Genomic DNA, 20,009 nt, shown 5'->3' on the forward strand with positions numbered 1-20,009 from the left:
CACGGCTCCCCTGCCTTCTGCTCCCACCTCTTGAGCACCCAATCCTGCCTTGGTGGCTGCATCTCAGCTGCCCCAAATAATGCACTGGCAGAGCCTGAGCCGTAACCACCACTCTGCAGCCCGTCCCCAAAGCCAGGGTGGCCGGGCCACTTCTTCCTCAAGTCACCACCAGACCCGACATCCCCGCACTCTGCCATGAAACGGCTCAACAGGGAAGTGGAGAAAGCGCAGGGGCCTGGCCTCCGTTTCCATCCCAGGAGAGAGTTGAGTGGTGGCAGGGACAGGGAACAAGGTGGGCGCAGCAGCACCAGGCCATGCGCCAAGCACCCGGCATTGCCACCGCTGCGCCCAGGAAACACACGGTGAACTTGGGCAGCAGGGGACCTCTCTCCCTCGCCCCTTCCCAGCATCGGACTGGCCAGTGTCCCCAACTCCAGCGAACTGGGAACAACACTGGTTTGGTTTTGAATGTTAGCGCCAGAGACCCTCCATGTTCCAAACCAAGACCATCTGCTCCCTGTCACCCGGCTTCCCACGGGCTGCTGGCCGCTGCCCAGGCCCTCAGAGAATTATGTGCTTGTGCGGCAAGGAGCGGGCTGTGCCAGGAGCAGAACAGAAAGGGCCCGAAGACCCACAGCACAGTGATGGCGATGGGCGTGCGCAGGTGCGGCCATGGGCAGGCTCCTGCTCCAGGTTCCCCTCCCATTGGCCAAAATATTCTAAACGGCCAAGAGGAAAAATATAGTGTGCTACGTGACCACCACCACACCGCCATGCAAGCGGGCCGCCCACCCTGCTCCCTGGGAGGGCTGATGCTCTCCATGCACCACTGAGAGTCCTCTATCCAGGGTCACCCCCTCCCACCAGGGCCCCGCCCTCCCTGAAGCACCTTCTCTTAGTGCAGGTCAGTCAACAGCACCGGCTTCACGCTGGATCCCAACAGAACTGGAGAAGCAAACAACTCTCCCACTGACAAGGGGCGCCAGGCAGCAGGGGCCAAGATGGTCCTTTGGTGCCTGAGATTTCAGTCCCACGGGGGACACTGATTCCCTACCTCCATACCCTCATCCACGCCGCCTACCGCCCCAAACGAGGGGCCTTGATGACTGGAAAAAACTCAGGTGCCTGCAAACGATGCCTTTCCAAAGGTAACCTTAAGCTCTGCCATGCCTACAACATACAATTACATGCCTGTGACCTATTTCCATCCCTCCCCTTGTAGAAAACCTGAGGGCCTCTTAGCCCTAAGATGCTCCCTACATTTTTCTGGAGCCCTCTTACAACAACCTTAACAAAGGACGTGGTACTAACCATGTCAAAAGCCCGAAGTTCCTGGAACGGGGCCATACAGTTACGTTCTGACCTCAGAGATTCTCTAGCCCACTGCCCCCCACTCCAAACGGTCAGAAAACTAGTCTTCAAGTATCACTAGCAAAAGAATCTCTGGGCTCGTATCTCTTCTTTTAATTCTCACTTTCTCATCGGTCCCTGATTTTTTTTTTTTAAACCATTCATTTGGCAACTGCAAACTAGCTGTGCCGCCGACGAATGAACGTGCAGGTCCGCACACAAAAATAAAAAGGCTGCCGTCACAGCCCAACTTGGATCAGCAAGATTCAGAGCTGCCAGGAAAAAATTCCTATTGATGTTCTGTGATTTTGCAGTCATTTTCGTTTTATTAACGATTACGGAGCCTGTTAGCACCCACGGCGTCCCTTGCAGTTGCAGCCAAGTCCTGGCCCAGAGATGTGCCTGAAGGGCGGGCCCCAGCGGCCTGGCCACGCTCATCTCCCCCACGTGGGGAGCAAGGACCCTCCTAGCTCCGGTCCTTCATTAGGACTCTCCCCTGCAGGCGGAGCTCTCGGGAGGACCAGGGAGATAAGCGAGGCTGATCTTTGTGCAAAAGGGTTGGCTTAAAAAATGACTTTCAGATGACTCCGTGCCACTAACTTGGGTGGTGACAGCACTGGCATTTCACTTGGTGGCCCTCAGGGAAGTGGGGGCAGGCCCACCCGCAGCGGGAACCCAGGAGGGGCCTTGTGGTGCTTGTATGTCATTGAATCCGAGATGCTGCCAACTGCAAGGCACGCCACCCTTTTATGTGTAAGTTGGAAAGAAAAAGTTCTGCCAGTTAATCGAGGACACCGTGTGTGTGTGTGTGTGTGTGTGTGTGTGTGTGTGTGTGTGTGTTTCAATCCTATCACTTATAAGAGGCAGCTCAATTTCAGAGATCTGGATGCGGAAAGATGCGTGTCTTAGAACAAAAGAAATGCTGGAGCCCTGAGCATCGTCTCATGAACTAGGAGGTCACGGTTCGATTCCCGGGCAGTAGGGGGTGTGCAGGAGGCAGTGAGCAATGATTCTCTTTCGTCATTGATGTTTCTATCTCTCGTCCCCTCTCCCTGAAATCAATAAAAACATATTTTAAATAAGAAAATAATGCTGGAGGCCTCAGCATGAGCCAGATGGTGAAGTGCTTGAGAGGCAGAGTGGAAAAAGGTCTCTGAGCGCAGGGAGTATCCTAACGTTGAATCTGATTTTTCAAGAAAACCCGATAATCCCGATTTTTATGTGTAAGTTTTAGAAACATTGGCAACTAAGTGGAGTTTTTAGGGTCTCTGTGCAGGACGCGCGGAACCTGGCAGCTGCACCATCTGGCTGGGCGTCCTCCTACTTCCTCCCAGGGGCTCCGGGCAGAGCTGCAAGCGTGGGTTCAGTCACAGCACCTCCCCCTTTTAAAGGCACAGGATTTTCACAGGCTGCCACACACGCCAACTCGCGTTCGGAGTACTTTCTTCACCACGAAGTGGCCAAACCAAGGCGCCAGGTGATAGAACTAAGGCTGCGTAGTGCTGAGTTTTCTTTTCTAATATTTATTTTCTCACACAAAGCACTCTTCCGAGGCTTTCAAACCACTCCTGTTCCACCGACACACCTGGTCTTGTTCCATGACCTCTGTGCTACCCAGGGAAGTAAAATAAACGAGATACCCACAGTGGCTGCAGGGAGAACCCACACAGAATGGGACTGAGTGCAAAGGCCTTATCCCGTGGGGGCTGCTGGTCACACCGGGCTCTCTCCCTTCTCAACAGGGTCCGGTGGGGTTGGTTATTAGCGTCTGGGACCTGAGAATACACCTTACAGCAGTGATGGCGAACCTATGACACGCGTGTCAGAGGTGACACGCGAGCTCATTTTTTTGGTTGATTTTTCTTCGTTAAATGGCATTTAAATATATAAAATAAACATCAAAAGTATAAGTCTTTGTTTTACTATGGTTGCAGATATCAAAAAATTTCTACATGTGACACGGCACCAGAGTTAAGTTAGGGTTTTTCAAAATGCTGACACGCCGAGCTCAAAAGGTTCGCCATCACTGCCTTATAGGGTCTGTGCACATATAACCAAGCTAAGATGAGGTCATATTGGATGAAGGTGCACCCTAATCCACGAACGGGTATCCTTTGAAGAAGAGGGCAACCTGGATTGATCTGAGGCTCAGGGAGCAGGCCACATGATGGCGGAGGCAGAGGCTGGCCTGCATCTACCAGCCCAGGGAGCCAAGGAACGCCAGCACGGAAGGACCCTCCCCTGGAGCTCCAGGGAGAGCCTGGTGCTGCCCACACCTGGACTTCAGACCTCAAGTTCCAGAACTGAGAACAGGTTGCTGCTTTAGGCCATGGACGTGTGGTATTTTGCCATAGCAGCCTCGGGGAACTCATACCATACCATGAACGTTTCAGGACATGTTGTTTTTCTCAACGCAGTGTGAAATTGCTGGCATCTTCACACAGCTACCAGGGCCCTTTTAGAAAAGTGTGCACAAGGTCAAATTCCTGTTTGGTCAAGGGTAGCCTGACAATTCCTATGCTGCTCTCAGGTGACAGCCTGGGAATCTGTGCTGTGGTCCGAACATCTGGACTGCAGGTCTCTGCTCGCCGTGGGCACAGGGCACATCGGGAGGGAAGAAGAGAGTCTCTGGAAAGCTGTTACCTCTACCAGTCCTAGACCCAAAACCTTCGAGCCTGCAGGAGCCCTTCCGGTTTCAGGCCAGAGCTGTGAAGGTGGGGACTGAAGAAGACGGTTCAAGTGATGAAGCAAAATACCACCATCGCAATCCCCATAGGTGCTTCACTGTGTGGGGCCCCAGCAGAGCTGGGAACAAGCCCTCAGCAGCCTCTCTGGCGGGTGGGGGACACCTGCAGATCCCCTACTCAACGCAGTAGAGCTACTTCCTAGCTTCCCTCTCTGTGACCCGAAGGGCCTGCCTGGCTCATCGCAGGCCCTCAAACATCTGTTTCCTTCCCTTGTGCGCCAGCTTCCGTGTCTGCCTGGCTCCCTAGAGCTCTAAGCCAAAGAGAATTTCGTAACAGCTCATGACTGTGTGTTGAAGACTCAAGTGAAAAGAAGATACTAACCCAGCACTGGAAGATGTTTCTATGTTGTAGGCTCTCAAAGAGAGAGCAGGAAGAGGAGAGGGGCTGGAGGGCATGGGAAAGTGTGGGTCTGGGGAGGTGGGCAGGGGTGGGCTGGAACGGTAACGGCTAGCGTGGCACAGGCTAGGCATGTCACGGCAGGCTTTGGTTCGAGGACAATATCACTCGCATTGACTAAGGGAAGAATGTCAGTTAGCACTTACCAAATGCATAACCTGCTCGAGGCACCCAGCCCTGAGCTTCAGATGCATGACTCATTTAGGATTTAGAACAATGCCCTGTGGTCAGCAGAGCAGATCTTCACCCTGTTTGCACCAGGAAATAGCACCTGTTGTTCAAGGTCAGCTAATTCCTAACTGGTTTATGGCCTGCATGTACTGCCTAATTAATGTTTTAAATATCACATGTGGAGCAGGTACTACTATTATCTCCATCTTATGGAGGGGGCAATAGGTGTAGAGTAAGGTCAAATGGTGCCAGGGCCTCAGAGGCCATAACTAGAGACTGAGGGTTGGGTGGGGTGGGGAGAAACCAGCACTTCTGGCCCCCAAGCCCCTGTGCTTAACCACAGCATTTATGGTCTCACATTTGAGATGAAAGAATTTAAGTGAAGTGGGAGATATGCCTGGTATTACCTGAGATATTTACAAACAAATACAGATTTTCTGTTGAGAAATCAGCTGACAGTTGCATGAGCACTCCCTTGTAGGGAGTTTTCTCTTGCTGCTTTTAAGATTCTCTCTTTGTCTTTAACCCTTGGCATTTTAATTATGATGTGTCTTCATGTGGGCCTCTTTGGGTTCCTCCTGTTTGGGACTCTCTGCACTTCCTGGACTTGTAAGTCTATTTCTTTCACCAGGTAGGGGAAGTTTTCTGTCATTATTTCTTCAAAGAGGTTTTCAATATCTTGCTCTCTCTCTTCTCCTTCTGTCACCCCCATAATGCGAATGTTGGTACTCCTGAAGTTGTCCAGAAGGCTCCTTATACTATCTTCATATTTTTGTAACTCTTTTTTCTTTTTGCTCTTCTGATTGGGTGATTTTTGCTTCCTCATATTCCAAATCATTGATTTGATTCTCAGAATCCTCAACTCTACTGTTGAATCACTGTAAATTATTCCTTTATTTTAGTTAGTGTATGCTTTATTTCTGACTGGTCCTTTTTCAAGTCTTTTATGTTCTCACTAATATTCTTGAAATTCTCACTAAGATCCTTGAAAGTCTCACTAAGTCCTTTGAAGCTCTGACAGCTGATTTCTCAACAGAAACTTTGCAGATCATAAGGGAGTGGCAAGAAATATTAAAAGTGATGAATAGCAAAAACCTACAACCAAGATTATTCTACCCAGCAAAGCTATCATTTAGAATTGAAGGTCAGATAAAGAGCTTCAGACAAGAAGAAGCTAAAGGAGTTCATCACCACCAAACCAGTATTACATGAAATGTTGAAGTGTATTCTTTAAGAAGAGGAAGAAGATGACAATAATGGTTTAAAATATAAACAATAAAATGGCAATAAGTACACATCAATCAACAATTAAACCTAAAAATAAAAATAAACAAATAAGGAATATAATGAACAAAATAAACTGATGAATAAAATAGAACCAAAAGCCACAGAAGCATGGAACAGAATGATGAATCTCAGAAGGAAGGAAGAGATTAACTAAAGAATTTATATGCATTACCTATGGACACAGACAATAGGGTGGTGAAGGCCTTGGGTGGGGAAGGAACCGGGTGGATGGGGACAATGGGGAAAAGAAAGGGGAACATCTGTAATATTCTCAACAAAAAGATTAAAAAACAAACAAACAAATACGTAAGCAAAATGACTAAGTTAGAAAGGAGGCAACATGAACACACAGATCTTAGATTTCTTCTGCACAGTGAGTGTTGTGAAAGAAGGTGAGTTTCTGCTCTGAAATGTTCAGTGGACATGAGCAGAGCAAGGACAATGGGCCAGGGACAGAAGGTCACCAGGACAGAAAGCCCCAGGTACCTAGCAACTGGCAAAACTGGGAAAATAAATCTCACCCCCAGGGTGCCTTTCCTCCCCTAGCATATCGCTAGTCATGTGGTTTAGACCCTCTTAGAGAAGGAGCAAGGGGGCCGGAGAATAGCCTCATATGACTCCCATACAAGCCCTTGCACAATCACTCCCTTAAGCATTAAGCCTTCAGGACAATGAGGTTCTGATCGGCATCAAATCATCTCAGGAACAAAGCCTCGGGTCTGTAGACTACAGAGGCAGCGTTTTGGTCAAACTTGAGATAACATCTAGGCTTCAGTTGTGTTTCAGCTCCAGGCCCAGAAAAGTAGCAATGCCAGAGGGACCTACATCAAGGCTACCATCAGGACCAGACACAATGACCGCAGAGCCAACCAATGAGTAGAGACCATGGCTCTGAAATGGCACACCTGGAGAGTTGATGGATACTCTATCATGATCCTCCCCTGGGACCTCCCCTCAAAGCCCTGCCCTTAAAAGCCCTTAGGACTGAGGATTCAGCTGGGAACACGGCCTCCCCACCCACCTCCTTCCCCTAGGCACCTTTTCCTTCTCTCTCTCTCAGCCCTCCCAACTTTGGCCTCTGTATCTTGTCTCCTGAGCCCATCTCTTTTACGGCTCACTTCTACCTCTGTGACTTTCTAAATAAACTTTTGCTTGTATTTGAGTCTTGGCTCTGAATTTCTTGGCTAGAACTCAAGTATCGAGGCTGCTGAAACCGAGGTGCAATCACCAGGAACATTCTGGTGCCGTTTCGCCACCAACAGACATAGCGCTAAAGCGCAATGATATTCTTTAGAGCAGCCGTGGGCAAACTACGGCCCGCGGGCCGTCCGGCCCGTTTGAAATGAATAAAACTAAAAAAAAAAAAAAAAAAAAAAAAAAAGACCGTACCCTTTTATGTAATGATGTTTACTTTGAATTTATATTAGTTCACACAAACACTCCATTCATGCTTTTGTTCCGGCCCTCCGGTCCAGTTTAAGAACCCATTGTGGCCCTCGAGTCAAAAAGTTTGCCCACCCTGCTCTAGACTCTGTAAGGGCATGTTTTGCTTTCTGAAGCTCAACTTCAGAAGGCTTTTGAAATTCAGCACTGAACAATGCCTTGCCAGAACCAAGACCTGGAGGAGAGGGGACACCTGGATCACGTGACAAGGCAGTGTGTCCAGCAGAAATGGAGAACAGGACTCTTCCAGCGGGGCCAGGTGGGATGGCAGGGGGGCAGGAGGCTGAAGGAATGCCCCTATCTACTGGGCTGAGCCTGCCCACTGAAGCCCAAATGGCTTTCATTGTCCCTGGCAAGTATGTTAGTTTCCCAGGGCAGCCAAAACAAAGTACCATAAACTGAGTGGCTTTAAGCAACAGAAATGTATTCTCTCAAATTTCTGGAGGCCAGAGTCTGCGATTGAGGGGTAAGTGCGGCCGCGCCTTCTCTGAGGCTCTGGGGAGAATCTCTCCCTACCTCTTTGTAGCTGCTGGTGGCAGCTGTCCATTCCTGGCGTTCCAAGGCTTGCAGCTGCATCAGTCCAATGTCTACCTCTACTGTCACATGGCTTTCTTCCCTCATATTCTCACTGTCCTCTCATGAGGACACCCGTCATATCGAATTAAGGACCCTCATGACTCCAGTATGACCTAATCTTAACTAATTACACTCACAATAACCCTAATTCCAAATAAGGTCACATGCCGAAGTCCTGGGGGTTAGGACTTTATCTTTTTTTTTGGGGGGGGGGTATAGGAGGACAGAATTCAACCCATAACAGTAAGATTCTTACTTTCAAATTGTTAAAGAATCGGAGCAGGATGTCTGTGAATGTCCCCTGTGCCACAGCTGTGGGCCAGCTGTCACTCACTGAGCAATCATTTTTAAGAAGCAAGCGAGGTAGGTGGATGGCTGGATTAGTTTGCGAGGGCTGTCATGACAAAGTACCACAACTGGGTGGCTTCGTCCACAGAAATGTGTTGTCTCACAGCTCCGGAGGCCAGAAGTATGAAGTTGAGGTGTCGGCAGGGCTGGTTCCCCCTGCGGACTGGGAGGATCTATTCTGGCCTCTCTCCTGGGCTTGTCGAGGGCCATCTTCTCTCTGTGTCCCTTCAGATCGTCTTCCCTCTGTATGTACCCCTGCATTCACATACCCCGTTTTTATAGGGGCACAGGCATGTGGAAGTAGGGCCCAGCCCAATGGCCTCACTTTAACTTGATTAACTCTACAGAGACCCTACTTCCCAATAAGATCACGTTTTGAGCTGCTGGAAGTTAGGACTTTAACATTATGAATGGGGAGTGGGGGGGAGGTTTGACGGGGGGTGGGGGGATGACAATGCAACCCATAACAATGCTGTGGTGACACCTCTGCTATACAGGCAGCTAAAGGGGAGGACTCAACGCCGCTGTAGCTGCATCTACCAGTTCCCTGGCAGGCTCCCTTCCTAGGCCACAGCCCGTCACCAGCCCCTCCTCTGAGAAAAGGCAGCACAGTCTAAGAGAAGACGAGGCAAGCCATATCCACCCTATAGAAACATCCTGGTTTCCTGCAGCATTTAGCATGTGACCCAGGGTGTCTGGTGACATAGCTGAATTGCTGTTAAAGTTTGGTAAGAATAACAACTCAGAGTCCAGTTTTCCCCCCTCATCTCTGCTTGCCCTGTGGCACCAGGTTTAAAAGAAGACATCATATGTGGCACCACCTAGAGGCAGAAAGTGAGAAAGATGATGAAAAGGAAAGAGGACACCCCACTCTCCAGCCTCTTCTCTTCCTAATTTTTATTGTTGACACTATCACACATGTTCCCATTCCCCTCCTCTGTGTCCCCCTCCACCCAGCCCCCACCTCCCTTCCCTCTGTCCATCACCACACGTTGATCGTGTCCATGGTATGTTCTCTGGCTAATCCCTTCTCCTTATATATTTCTCGGTGATCATTAGTCCAAACCCACTCATGGATTTCTGCATCACACCAGAGCCCTTAAAAGCCATGCTCAAGAAACGGCTGGGGACAATAAAAGCAAATCCAATTTAAATTCCATTTTTGACCTATTTTCAATGTCTCTGAACTTGGAAATGTATTACATTTTATTACTGGACAAAATCCTTGCATTTATCCCCATTTCCTCTTACTTCCCTCCATTTGCACTCCCACCCCACACAAACATAAAGGGCCTGTGACTTTAAAAGTCTGCAGGTGCCTGCTCACAGATACAGACCGATATTATTTCTCCAAGAGAAGAATGAGCCGCGGATCTCACACCACCTCGCCCCCATTTGGTCAGGGCACAGAGGTGGCAGCGAGGATCCCACAGGAAGCTGGAAGCGGACGTTAGGGCCTGGATTCCAGGTCACACGTGGGCCCTGGAGGTAGGGATCGCTGCTTGATTATTACAGCAAGTGGTAGCAATGAAGCGCAGTCTCTTCTTTCAGGGACTCGCAGGACCAATAGCCATCTTAGAAATCATTTCCATGGGAAACCATCATCGAGGTTTCTACATTTTAAAAACGCGGATTAGTGGTAACAACAGCAGGAAAGTGGCACTGCTCCACATGCAGAGAAAGACGGAAGGACCCCACTGTGGCCTCTGGCGGAGGAAGGCTATGGGGACTCGGGCTCTGGGACAACAGGCAAGCTGTGCAAGCTCATGGGGCTCAGCTTCCTCCTCATACGGACTTGTGACAACTGAGTCAATATCACGTAACGTGCAGCCCAGGGGAGCTCAAGTAAGGCCACATCACGACAGTGTTTTCATGAAGCGTCCATGTCTTTCTAAAACATTCCTCTATTCCTTTTACTGCCCAAAACAGTTATTTAGATAAAACGATTATGCAGGGCATGCCACTAACCAAGAACAGAAATACACTCAAAACTCTCCCAAAATGAGCCTCTTCTCTCAGAACTCTAAGAAGGGGAGGTTCTTCAGATTCATGAGGCGGAAAATGTAGTGACTCAACCCAGATGGAAATGTATTCTAGTCCATTAACAGATATTTCACAAAGTCAGAAACATAACTAGTAAGCAGAGGTATTGGGAAAACATTCAATTTCTTTAGATAATAAAAAAAATTAAACTTAAACTATAGAACTGTTTTCAACTATCAAATGAACCATAAACATATTTTTTTAAGATATTAGCGAATGCTGCCAAGACTGAAAGACAGCCAGAGTTCTCAGCCGGTGCCAGGGAAGAGCACGCCGGTGCCAGCCCTCAACAGAGCACGTGGGCGGTCCGGGATCCAGAGCCAGGAAAAGCCTCTGTCCCTCAACCCCGTCATTTCATTTCTGAGAACCTAGACTAAGAGAATTTCTCAAAGCAGGGGCAAGTCACGTCCACCCTCAGGACATGAACACCGTCTCTAACAGTGAAAAACTACAACGAGACAAACACTGAAATAAGGAGTAAATAAACTACATGACACCCAAGGGAACGGACTATGTAAGCATTACAAACGATACAGAAAAAATCATCGTATCATCATGTGTACCCCTGATGAGTACAGCTGATGACAACTTGTAAGATGCTGGTGGAGTTCTGTTAGAGGACCCACCCTGTGTGACCCTGTTGTCTTTATCCTCCCCATCCCCGCAATTTCACCAATAGATGATTTTATTCCCTTTATGATAAGGTTTCTCCCCGTCTCATGACAATCTTTCCTCTGCTGAGCTCACTGCCTCATAGCCCACCGTGACAACCTGCTCTGCGCCCTTCTCTCACCCTTTGAAAAGGGCAAGGACTCTTGTTTGAGTGTATTATCTTCGAAAGGCCAAAGCTACTTCATTGGGCACTTGAGGCAATCACCTCTCCCCGGAGAGGCTACCGGCCGGCTTCGTGCTCCTCCCTGTGAGTACCAAGTTGCTCCAAAGAATCAGAGAAAGCGTTTCGCAGCTTCTGAGCAAGACATGGAAGGAAGTGGCACGAATGGTTAAGTGGGCCTGTTGGTAGCCTGGAGACCTCAGCTCCGCCCTCCTGGCTCTGTCCTCTGCGTATGTAAAACTTCCTCCGTTGGCCCTAAACCTTTTGATCAGCAGAAATAAAAAAAGCAAGAGACTTAAACCCCCGACAATAGCGGATGGTTAGCTTGCAGTGCATCTACTTGATGGAATAATAGGCAAGCTCACAAAACAACAATTACGAATGCCAACTATGCTAATGTGGCCAAGGGCCTCCAATGTGAAGAAGAATGGTTACCCAATCGTGCGTTCCCATGACGACGACCGGATAAAACCGTTTGTGCAGACTGACCAGTAACAGTTGTTGCCTACCAGGCACGATGCCGCCGTGTGGTTAACATGCATTCAAACTTCCCAACAATGCCCTTAGAAGCCTCATTCTCATTTTGGAGAGGAGGGAACTGAAGCACCAGGAATTCTCATTTGATCCTCCCAATAGCTACGATTTAGAACATTCTGGTAACTTTCCTAAGACCACAGAGCAGGGAGGAGAGGGGTGGGAGAAGGGGCTGGGATTGGACACTATCTTTCTCCAGTGCCCACACTGTCGACTGACTCTCAGACTGTAAGGCAATATGTCAGAAATTTAAAATGCAAGCATTTGTTTTTTAAAAGGACTTCTTTTCCTTCCCTCTATTGTCTACACTAACTTTCTAGTGTTCTTCTGTTTTTATTTAAAGACCAAAAAATAAAGGGGGGGGGGTGCAACAGAGGAAAGGGCTTTTTTTAACGCATGTGTTTGTGTGTATGGTTTTTAAAATTATGTTTTGATCAAAAGACTAAATAAATGTCAATCAAGTCTCCACTTGGGGGTTAAGGGTAGGAAATGAGGAAAAAAGGATGGAGAAGAGCCAAGACGAGCCTGTTCCAAACCAAACCGAACAGCGCCAGGCAGCTGCCCGCACCATCATTTTTTTCTATCGTCTCTTTCCACCGCCCCTTCCAGTCTGCGCATGGATCCTGCAATCACGGCCCTGGGCTGACGGAGGACACAGAATGTCACAGCGGACGCTGGTATCACAGAGAGCTACTGACAAAGCTGCGAATAAAACAGATCTCAACCCCCAGTCCTGCATTCTTCCACAAACTCATCCTGTGCCGAACTTCCCCTCAGCCAGGGACAGTCTGCATGTCCTGGAGGTTCAAATACACACCACGTCCTAAAGTGGCCAGTGGCCACATCTGTGCAGCCTTAATAATGCTCCGAGCTGGACGGATCGTGGCGTTCACACATGCTATGTCATGTGAACTCAAATGACGAACGTTACATTTCTAGCAATGTCGAAGCCACGCTAGAAACTAGAGAAGGCTGAGAGACACAATACTTGTTTAAGAAACTGCAAAAATAAAAATGCAGCATGTACAGTGGTCTATTCAGGAAAAACCATACGCAACAAACAAAATGAAATCCTCCCCACAAAAAAACATACTGCCGATCCAGCCCCGAAAAGGTCTGCAGAGCAGGGGCCGGCAGCCAGAATACTGGACCCTCATCTGGGTGAGGGGCATCTCGGAGCGGGCAGCTTGCCCTCGGAAACACATCATGTGGGGGAGGGGAGGTGGTTGCTGACTGGCTCCAGAGGTGGACTCCACACCCAGTGCTCCTTCCCGGGGGTCAACGGCCTCGGCCTCAAACCCCGGTACCAGCGATGTTCAAAGCCCCCTGATCAGCAGCTCCTCGGCCATTTCCTCAGCTGGCTTCCAGAGACAGCAGCCTCGGAGCCACACACAGCCCGCCGGGCAGAGGCCCGCTGCCCGAAGCCCCGGAAAGAGCCAAGAACCACTGTCCAGCGGTGTGGACGCCAGGCAGCCACCCCCTGGACAACCTGGAGGCCGGCACTCCGGGGGTGTGCTTCCCACCTGGCAGGGTGCCCTGACCCCGCTCACCCGGCAGCGCCACACTGTGCGGAGGAAGAGGAATACACGCTCCAGGGCAGGGAGTGTGATCCCTGGACACCTGGCGCCCCTCCACGCACATCCCAGGTGTCTCCTTTCTCATAGATGTGCCCCCCCCCCCAACCTGAATCTCACGCTTATTTCAGGGGCACTACACGGGGAGGGTCAGATACCCTAGGTCAGTGATGGCGAACCTATGACACGCGTGTCAGAGGTGACACGCGAACTCATTTTTTTGGTTGATTTTTCTTTGTTAAATGGCATTTAAATATATAAAATAAATATCAAAAATACAAATCTTCATTTTACTATGGTTGCAAATATCAAAAAATTTCTATATGTGACACGGCTCCAGAGTTAAGTTAGGGTTTTTCAAAATGCTGGCACGCCGAGCTCAAAAGGTTCGCCATCCCTGCCCTAGGTCCTGGTGGTGCCCAGTTGAAGGACGATGCCCACACTTCTCGGCCGAGGAAAGGGCAAATGACTATCTAGTCAGTACCAGCTCCGTGCTGGACACTTGGCGCATTGCCTCTCACTAAATTGTCAAGGACACTCCACAATGTACAAGACGTGTGAATCAGCCTGGGCCTGGGGTCAGGCAGCCTGGGTGCACATCCGGGTCCGCTGCTTGCTGGTGGGTGGATCCTGAGGCTCCATAACCTGTAGGTCTCAGAGTCCTGGTGTGTAAAGCGAAGGCTACGACAGTCCCCCAGGATGGGGGTTAGGAGAGCTCTCCCAGCGCTGTGGCTCCGTCGCCACCAAGGCCCCTGTTTCTGCACTGAGACAGGTGGAGAGGACAGGACTGCTGGCCAGAGGCCCACGCCCGCCCACCCCGGGCAGCAAAGAGAGCCTATGGGACCTCACCAGATCGGGACCTCCTCCCTCTACCCTAGGATCCCCCCCACCCGCTTCCCCGCAGGGCCCGGCACTCACGACACTCCTTCTCGTCGCTCTTGTCGAAGCAGTCAGGCAGCCCGTCGCACTGCCAGGCGCCCGGGATGCACCGCCCGTTGCTGCACATGAAGTTGCCCGGAATGTTGCACTCGTTGGTGAAATTGTTCCCGGGGAGCAGCTGGCTCTCTGTGGGAGAGAGGGGACAGGGCCATCAGACGGCATGGCGAAGGCGGCAAGGACCTGAGCCCACGCCAACCGAAGGGGGCTCCTGCTTGGTGTGGGCTGGATAGGTGAGACCTCTCTGGGTCTCAGTTTCCTCATCTGTGAAATGGACGAATGAAGTCCCCTGCCCCACCCCTGGGGATTCTGAGAGGACTAAATGGGGAAAAACTTAGAAGTCGGGGGGGGTGGGGGGAGGCGGGCGCAGGTGTCTGACGCACGTTAGGCGCTCACTGACTTGTCTTCTTTTCCCATCAAAAAGGCTGGCTGTAAAATACACGCATTCTTTCCTGGCCACCAGCAGTGACCAAAGCTGAAGGTTCCCGGACAGGAGTGAGCACTGGACCCCCAAAGCCTCCAACAGCAGGAACTGCTGGCCTCTGCCAGGTCTCAGACTCTGGGACTCTACAATCGCAGAATCCTTGAACTTGGGCCAAGTCAACAGGGATATTGGCAGATAAACTCACTTTCGAACATGGGGGCCGCAGCCCACAAAATCGACCTGCCTGAGGTCAACGAGGAGAAAAAGCCAAACTGAAAATTACACAGAGGCCTCTAACCCCCAAGGTCACTGAACTGCTGGCCAAGCATTCCTGGAGGTTTGGATGAAACTCCACTGAACAGAGTCGCAGAGTGCCACGGCCCTCACCCCAAAGCGCTCCCCCTTAAGCTAGAACACAAGCAGGGCATGGGGGCTGCGGTGGGGGTGCTGCACTCATCCACCAATGGACTCGGGATGGGTGATTTTTTTCAAGGGAACTAGAATGGAACCCATCTGACGGGCCTGAGCCAGCGTGATCCATAGCTGGGAGAGAAGGAGCCGTCTGGAAGGAACAGGGTCTTAAGGGAAAGGAAGACCCATCCTCCCGGGCTCCCTCCTGAGTCGTCACTGAGCATTTATTGAACGTGTCTGACCAGACACTGTGCTAGGTCCTAAAGTGCAGAGAGATGAAGCCTAGGGCTGGAAGGGCACGTGGGGATACTAGCGATCTTATTGCCCAGGACTCTGAGGGGTGCCCACACCTGCCTGAGGGTAACCGAGGGCCCATGAGCCTCTTTCACACGCTTTGCCAAAGAGAAGCATCGCATTCCAGACCCGTGGCATCACATCTTTCATGCCGCTACTCTTGACAAGCACTATTTTTTCTACCTGGCGTGCCTTTCGACCTGAGGGGTCCCCTAGCACCCCCCCCCCCCCACGCACCTGTCCGCACACGACGTGTGCTGCTCTCCCTCTGAGTGTCCCCTGACTTCTCAGAGCAGAAACGAGCTCTTATTCTTCTGGGTGACGATGGTCCTACTGGGCTGATACTAAACACGTCTGACAACTGGAACAAGTGGGCAACAACCCATTGGAATAGCACAGCCACCGGCGAGCAGAGCCACATCAGCCCCGGGACCGTGGATACTTCCACAGACCAGCTGCCCCGTGCGGGTGAATTAATAATGGACAGGCATGTCTCTCCACTAAACACGAGCGTTCAGAGCTCACTGAAGAATTCCAGAAGAGCAGCTGCAGCGAGGGGCCTCCCTCTGCCCCGACTACCCACACCCGAACCCTAACAACCCTCCACATCCCCTCCTCACTCTGTCATCCCCTATGACGGCCAAGCACCAAGTCCCGCACGCTGGTCTCCATGGCCACAGCCATGACTCCAGCCCAGGACACCTCATCTCTCACCGGAGTTACTGCCACAATCTCCTAAAACTCGGCCTCCCGGCCACCCCTCTGGCTCCTCTCTGTGGCCAGAGGGACCTTTCTAAAGAGCAAGTCAATCATGATCCTTCCTTACTTTAAAAAGCCACTGAATGGTTCCCCACTGTTCTTAAGATAAAGTCAAAATCCCAGGCTCTAAGAAAGGTTGGAGGAGAGAGGTGGCATTGCAGTGGCTGCTGATAGATACAGAGATGGAAGCTAGGGGCCCCTCAGGCCGAGAGACAGACAGCAAAGACACAGTGCGGAGAGCTCTGAAGGGAATGGAGCAAAAAACGAGCAGTGATCGTGGGAACTGCAAACAGATTGTGCCACTATGGCCCCTCTTCCACCAGCAATTCAGACATCGCTCATCACGGCACTCTGTCCACTGAGCCCACGCTCACTATCGGATTCCTCTCGAGACAGGAATCCTCGAAAACCACCCCCCACCCCGAGAAGAACGTGAAACCAGTTTCCTGTCTCCAGGCAAGGGTTCCAGGTGGCGGAGGGGGACCCACAGGAGAGGAGCCTAGAAGGCCAGCCAGGTGCTGGGTCCCGGCCAGACATGGAAGATACAACCCAGAAAGCCCCACATGTTCCGGCTGTTTCCCAACCACTGCTCAAGCCCCACCAGCAGATAGGGAATTCTTCAGGGCTCTGAATGTAACTGTCATGCTGTTTTGTTAGAAATACCTCCCCTTGCTTTTGCAGCGCTAGTTCCTCTGAGGCGAACTGCCTGAGAAGTCGCTGCAATGGTGAAATCTTGTTCTGATAAACAGGTTTCCGGAGGCAGAAAATTGGCCAGATTAGATTCCAAAGTGCTTGCTCTGAGAGTCAACAGGCTGGCAGCACACGGATTTGACAAATGAAAGGGTGTGATACAGGGACGTAAATACCACGTCTGTCAAACACAGTTGGCCCTGCCAGCCACAGGGCTCAGGGCTCACGCACAGGTGGCCCTGCAATCACAGGGCTGAGGGCTCATGCACAGGTGGCCCTGCAATCACAGGGCTGAGGGCTCATGCACAGGTGGCCCTGCAATCACAGGGCTGAGGGCTCATGCACAGGTGGCCCTGCAATCACAGGGCTGAGGGCTCATGCACAGGTGGCCCTGCAATCACAGAGCTGAGGGCTCATGCACAGTTGGCCCTGCAATCACAGGGCTGAGGGCTCATGCACAGGTGGCCCTGCAGCCACAGGGCTCATGCACAGGTGGCCCTGCAATCACAGGGCTGAGGGCTCATGTACAGTTGGCCCTGCAGCCACAGGGCTCAGGGCTCCTGCACAGGTGGCCCTGCAGCCACAGAGCTGAGGGCTCATGCACAGGTGGCCCTGCAATCACAGGGCTGAGGGCTCATGTACAGTTGGCCCTGCAGCCACAGGGCTCAGGGCTCCTGCACAGGTGGCCCTGCAGCCACAGAGCTGAGGGCTCATGCACAGGTGGCCCTGCAATCACAGGGCTCAGGGCTCCTGCACAGGTGGCCCTCCAGCAAAGGCTCAGAGCTCTGCAGGCTGACCAGGGATCCCCAGGGCCTGGCGACTGACAACATAGAGGACCATGCTTCAAGGGCTTCTGAATAACTCTATTATGCATGCAGGGGGCACAGATCCTTGCACTTTAGGGAAATGACAATATCGTCAAAATCACAAGCATCAGGAGAAACCAAGACAATGAGAGGTTAAATCCCATTGATTCTGTCCTCAAAAATCTTCCTCAAACCCACCCAGTGTTCCTCACCCAGATGGTACCAGCCAATCCAAGCTGCCAGTGGTTCCCAACACAGGACAATTTTGCCCCTGAGGGGACAGAGGGCAGAATCTGGAGACTTTGGGGTTTTGGCGTCTAGGGGGTTGAGTCCAGGAATGCTGCCGCCCATCTGCAATGCACAGGGCAGCCCCTCGCAGCAAAGAATCGCCAGCCCAGAATGCCAATGAGGCCGGGGCTGAGAAATCCCAGCTTACACCCACCTCCCAGCGATCACTTCTCAGGGCCCCGGTCCCTTCTCCTCGGAGCAGAGGGAGATTTTAACCTGCTGCTGCTGGCCTCTCGGCGCCCTCACAATACATCTGGAGCTCCTGCCACGGCTGACAAGACCCCGTGGGATCCAGCCCGGCCTCCCTCTGAACCTCATTCCCAACCACTTCCTGGAACACAAATGTCCTTCCTGCAGGGAGGCCTCCGCCCATGCTGCTCTCGGACCTCGGTTCTTCCGCCCCCCGCCCCCTTCCCCGGTGTTCGGGGCTGAATTGCTTCCTCCCCAAATCCGTATGTTGAAGCCCTGGCCCCCAGTCCCTCGGAATGTGACTCAATTCAGAGACGGGGCCTTTAAAGAGGTGGCTAAGGTAAAATGAGGCCGTGTGGGCGGGCCCTCGCCCAATCTGACTGGCGTCTTTCTACAAAGAGGAGATTAGGACACAGACGGCCCTGGGGAATGACCATGTGAGGACGCAGGGAGAAGACGGCCAGCTGCAAGCCGAGGACACAGGCCTCCAACGAACCCAACTCTGCCCACTTTGATCTCAGACTTCTGCCTTCCAGAACAGGGAGAAGGTACATTTCTAGCATGTAAACCAGGGGTGGGGAGCCTTTTTTCTGCCAAGTGCCATGTGGATATTGATAACATCATTCGCAGGCCATACACAATTATCAACTTAAAAATGAGCCTGCTATATTTGGTCAAACATTTAATGAACTCACCCCCAATGCCTTGGCAGGGCCAGACCAAATGATTTTGTGGGCTTACACAGTCCTCGGGGCCGGACGGTCCCCACCCCTGAATGGTACACCATCCACTCAGGGGTACTTTGTTATGCAGCCCTAGCAAACTAATACATTTGACTAACGTCACTCAGTCTTTCGACAACAGCCTTATGTCACTCATTCTGAGATTGTGTTGACCCAATGGAAAGCTGGTCCCCACTTTCCAGTCGGGTATTGTCCCCCGTTTTCCTTTATCTCAGCCTGCGCTGACTGATGTGTCTGTACCATCTCCCCACGGAATGGCACACCCAGGAAGGCATGGCCCACCGCCTCGTCCAGCTAAACATCCTTCACATCTAGTGCTCGGTGGATCCTCAAAGAATATGTGTGGCCGCTCCAAGAAGAAAACCAAGCATAGTTACTGACTCACCCCCACCCCCAGACTCCTCCTTGGAACGTTCTAATCTAGCCTCATCCCTCATCCCTCCCGAAGGTGAGTGGGATCTGTCCACGTATAGTTAAAAATAAGGCACATGAGGTGTCTGGATCGGCGCAAGTAAATTACCACCCTGTCTGCTTTAAAAGGGGTGAGAAATCTTTTCACCCCGACAGCAGGACTTTCTAGTGGCTGAAATATTTATCCCATCTCCGTGTCTGGGGACACATTCAGAATCCAAAAAGACAAGCATTAGCATGAAGTAGGCTAGCGGGGGTTTCTCCTCCTCCCTTTCCCTTTTTTCATTAAGCTGAAAAATGAAAAAGAGTTGCCCATGTTCACTGCAGCACATCACTTACTTAAAATAACTACACCTTCTCTCCAAGAATGACAAAAAAAAGCCCCCAGCCCTCCCGCACTGGGCAGAGGCAAACAGCCCACTGCAGCAGCACCTACCAAAATTTCTGGCACCCACAAATTTATATCCGATGATGAGGGGGCCAACCTGGGGCAACTGTGAATGCCCAGACAGCTGCTGTGTTAGCAATGTCGACTTTCCCAGCTGAGAAATGGGAATTCCCCGGGAGCAGCTGCAGTCCATCCCGTTCTCTGCTCTCCCCTGCTCATCGGCCGCCCTGCGGGGCCATCCCTTGTCATGACGCCCTAGAGAACTGACATCTGCAAACCTTCCACGGGCCCCGAGTTCAGATTTCTGCCCAGCCTCCTCTTTTGATCCTCTGCTTCCTGACAATCCGGTCTGCTGGCTCCATGAACAAC

At 51.3% G+C, this 20,009-nt stretch overlaps 1 protein-coding gene across 2 annotated transcripts in view; it reads right to left on the reverse strand.

Annotated features, from left to right (window-relative positions):
• The window catches only part of LDLRAD3 (low density lipoprotein receptor class A domain containing 3), a 191,707-nt gene that overhangs the window by 109,089 nt on the left and 62,609 nt on the right, over positions 1-20,009 (reverse strand). For both annotated transcript variants that reach the window (XM_059709650.1, XM_059709649.1), the window contains exon 2: positions 14,220-14,366. In XM_059709650.1, the coding sequence (XP_059565633.1) occupies positions 14,220-14,366 (147 nt within the window). The remainder of the gene's footprint in view (positions 1-14,219; positions 14,367-20,009) is intronic.

The sequence above is a fragment of the Myotis daubentonii genome, chromosome 9 (assembly GCF_963259705.1).
Source record: "Myotis daubentonii chromosome 9, mMyoDau2.1, whole genome shotgun sequence".
NCBI classification, from domain to species: domain Eukaryota; kingdom Metazoa; phylum Chordata; class Mammalia; order Chiroptera; family Vespertilionidae; genus Myotis; species Myotis daubentonii.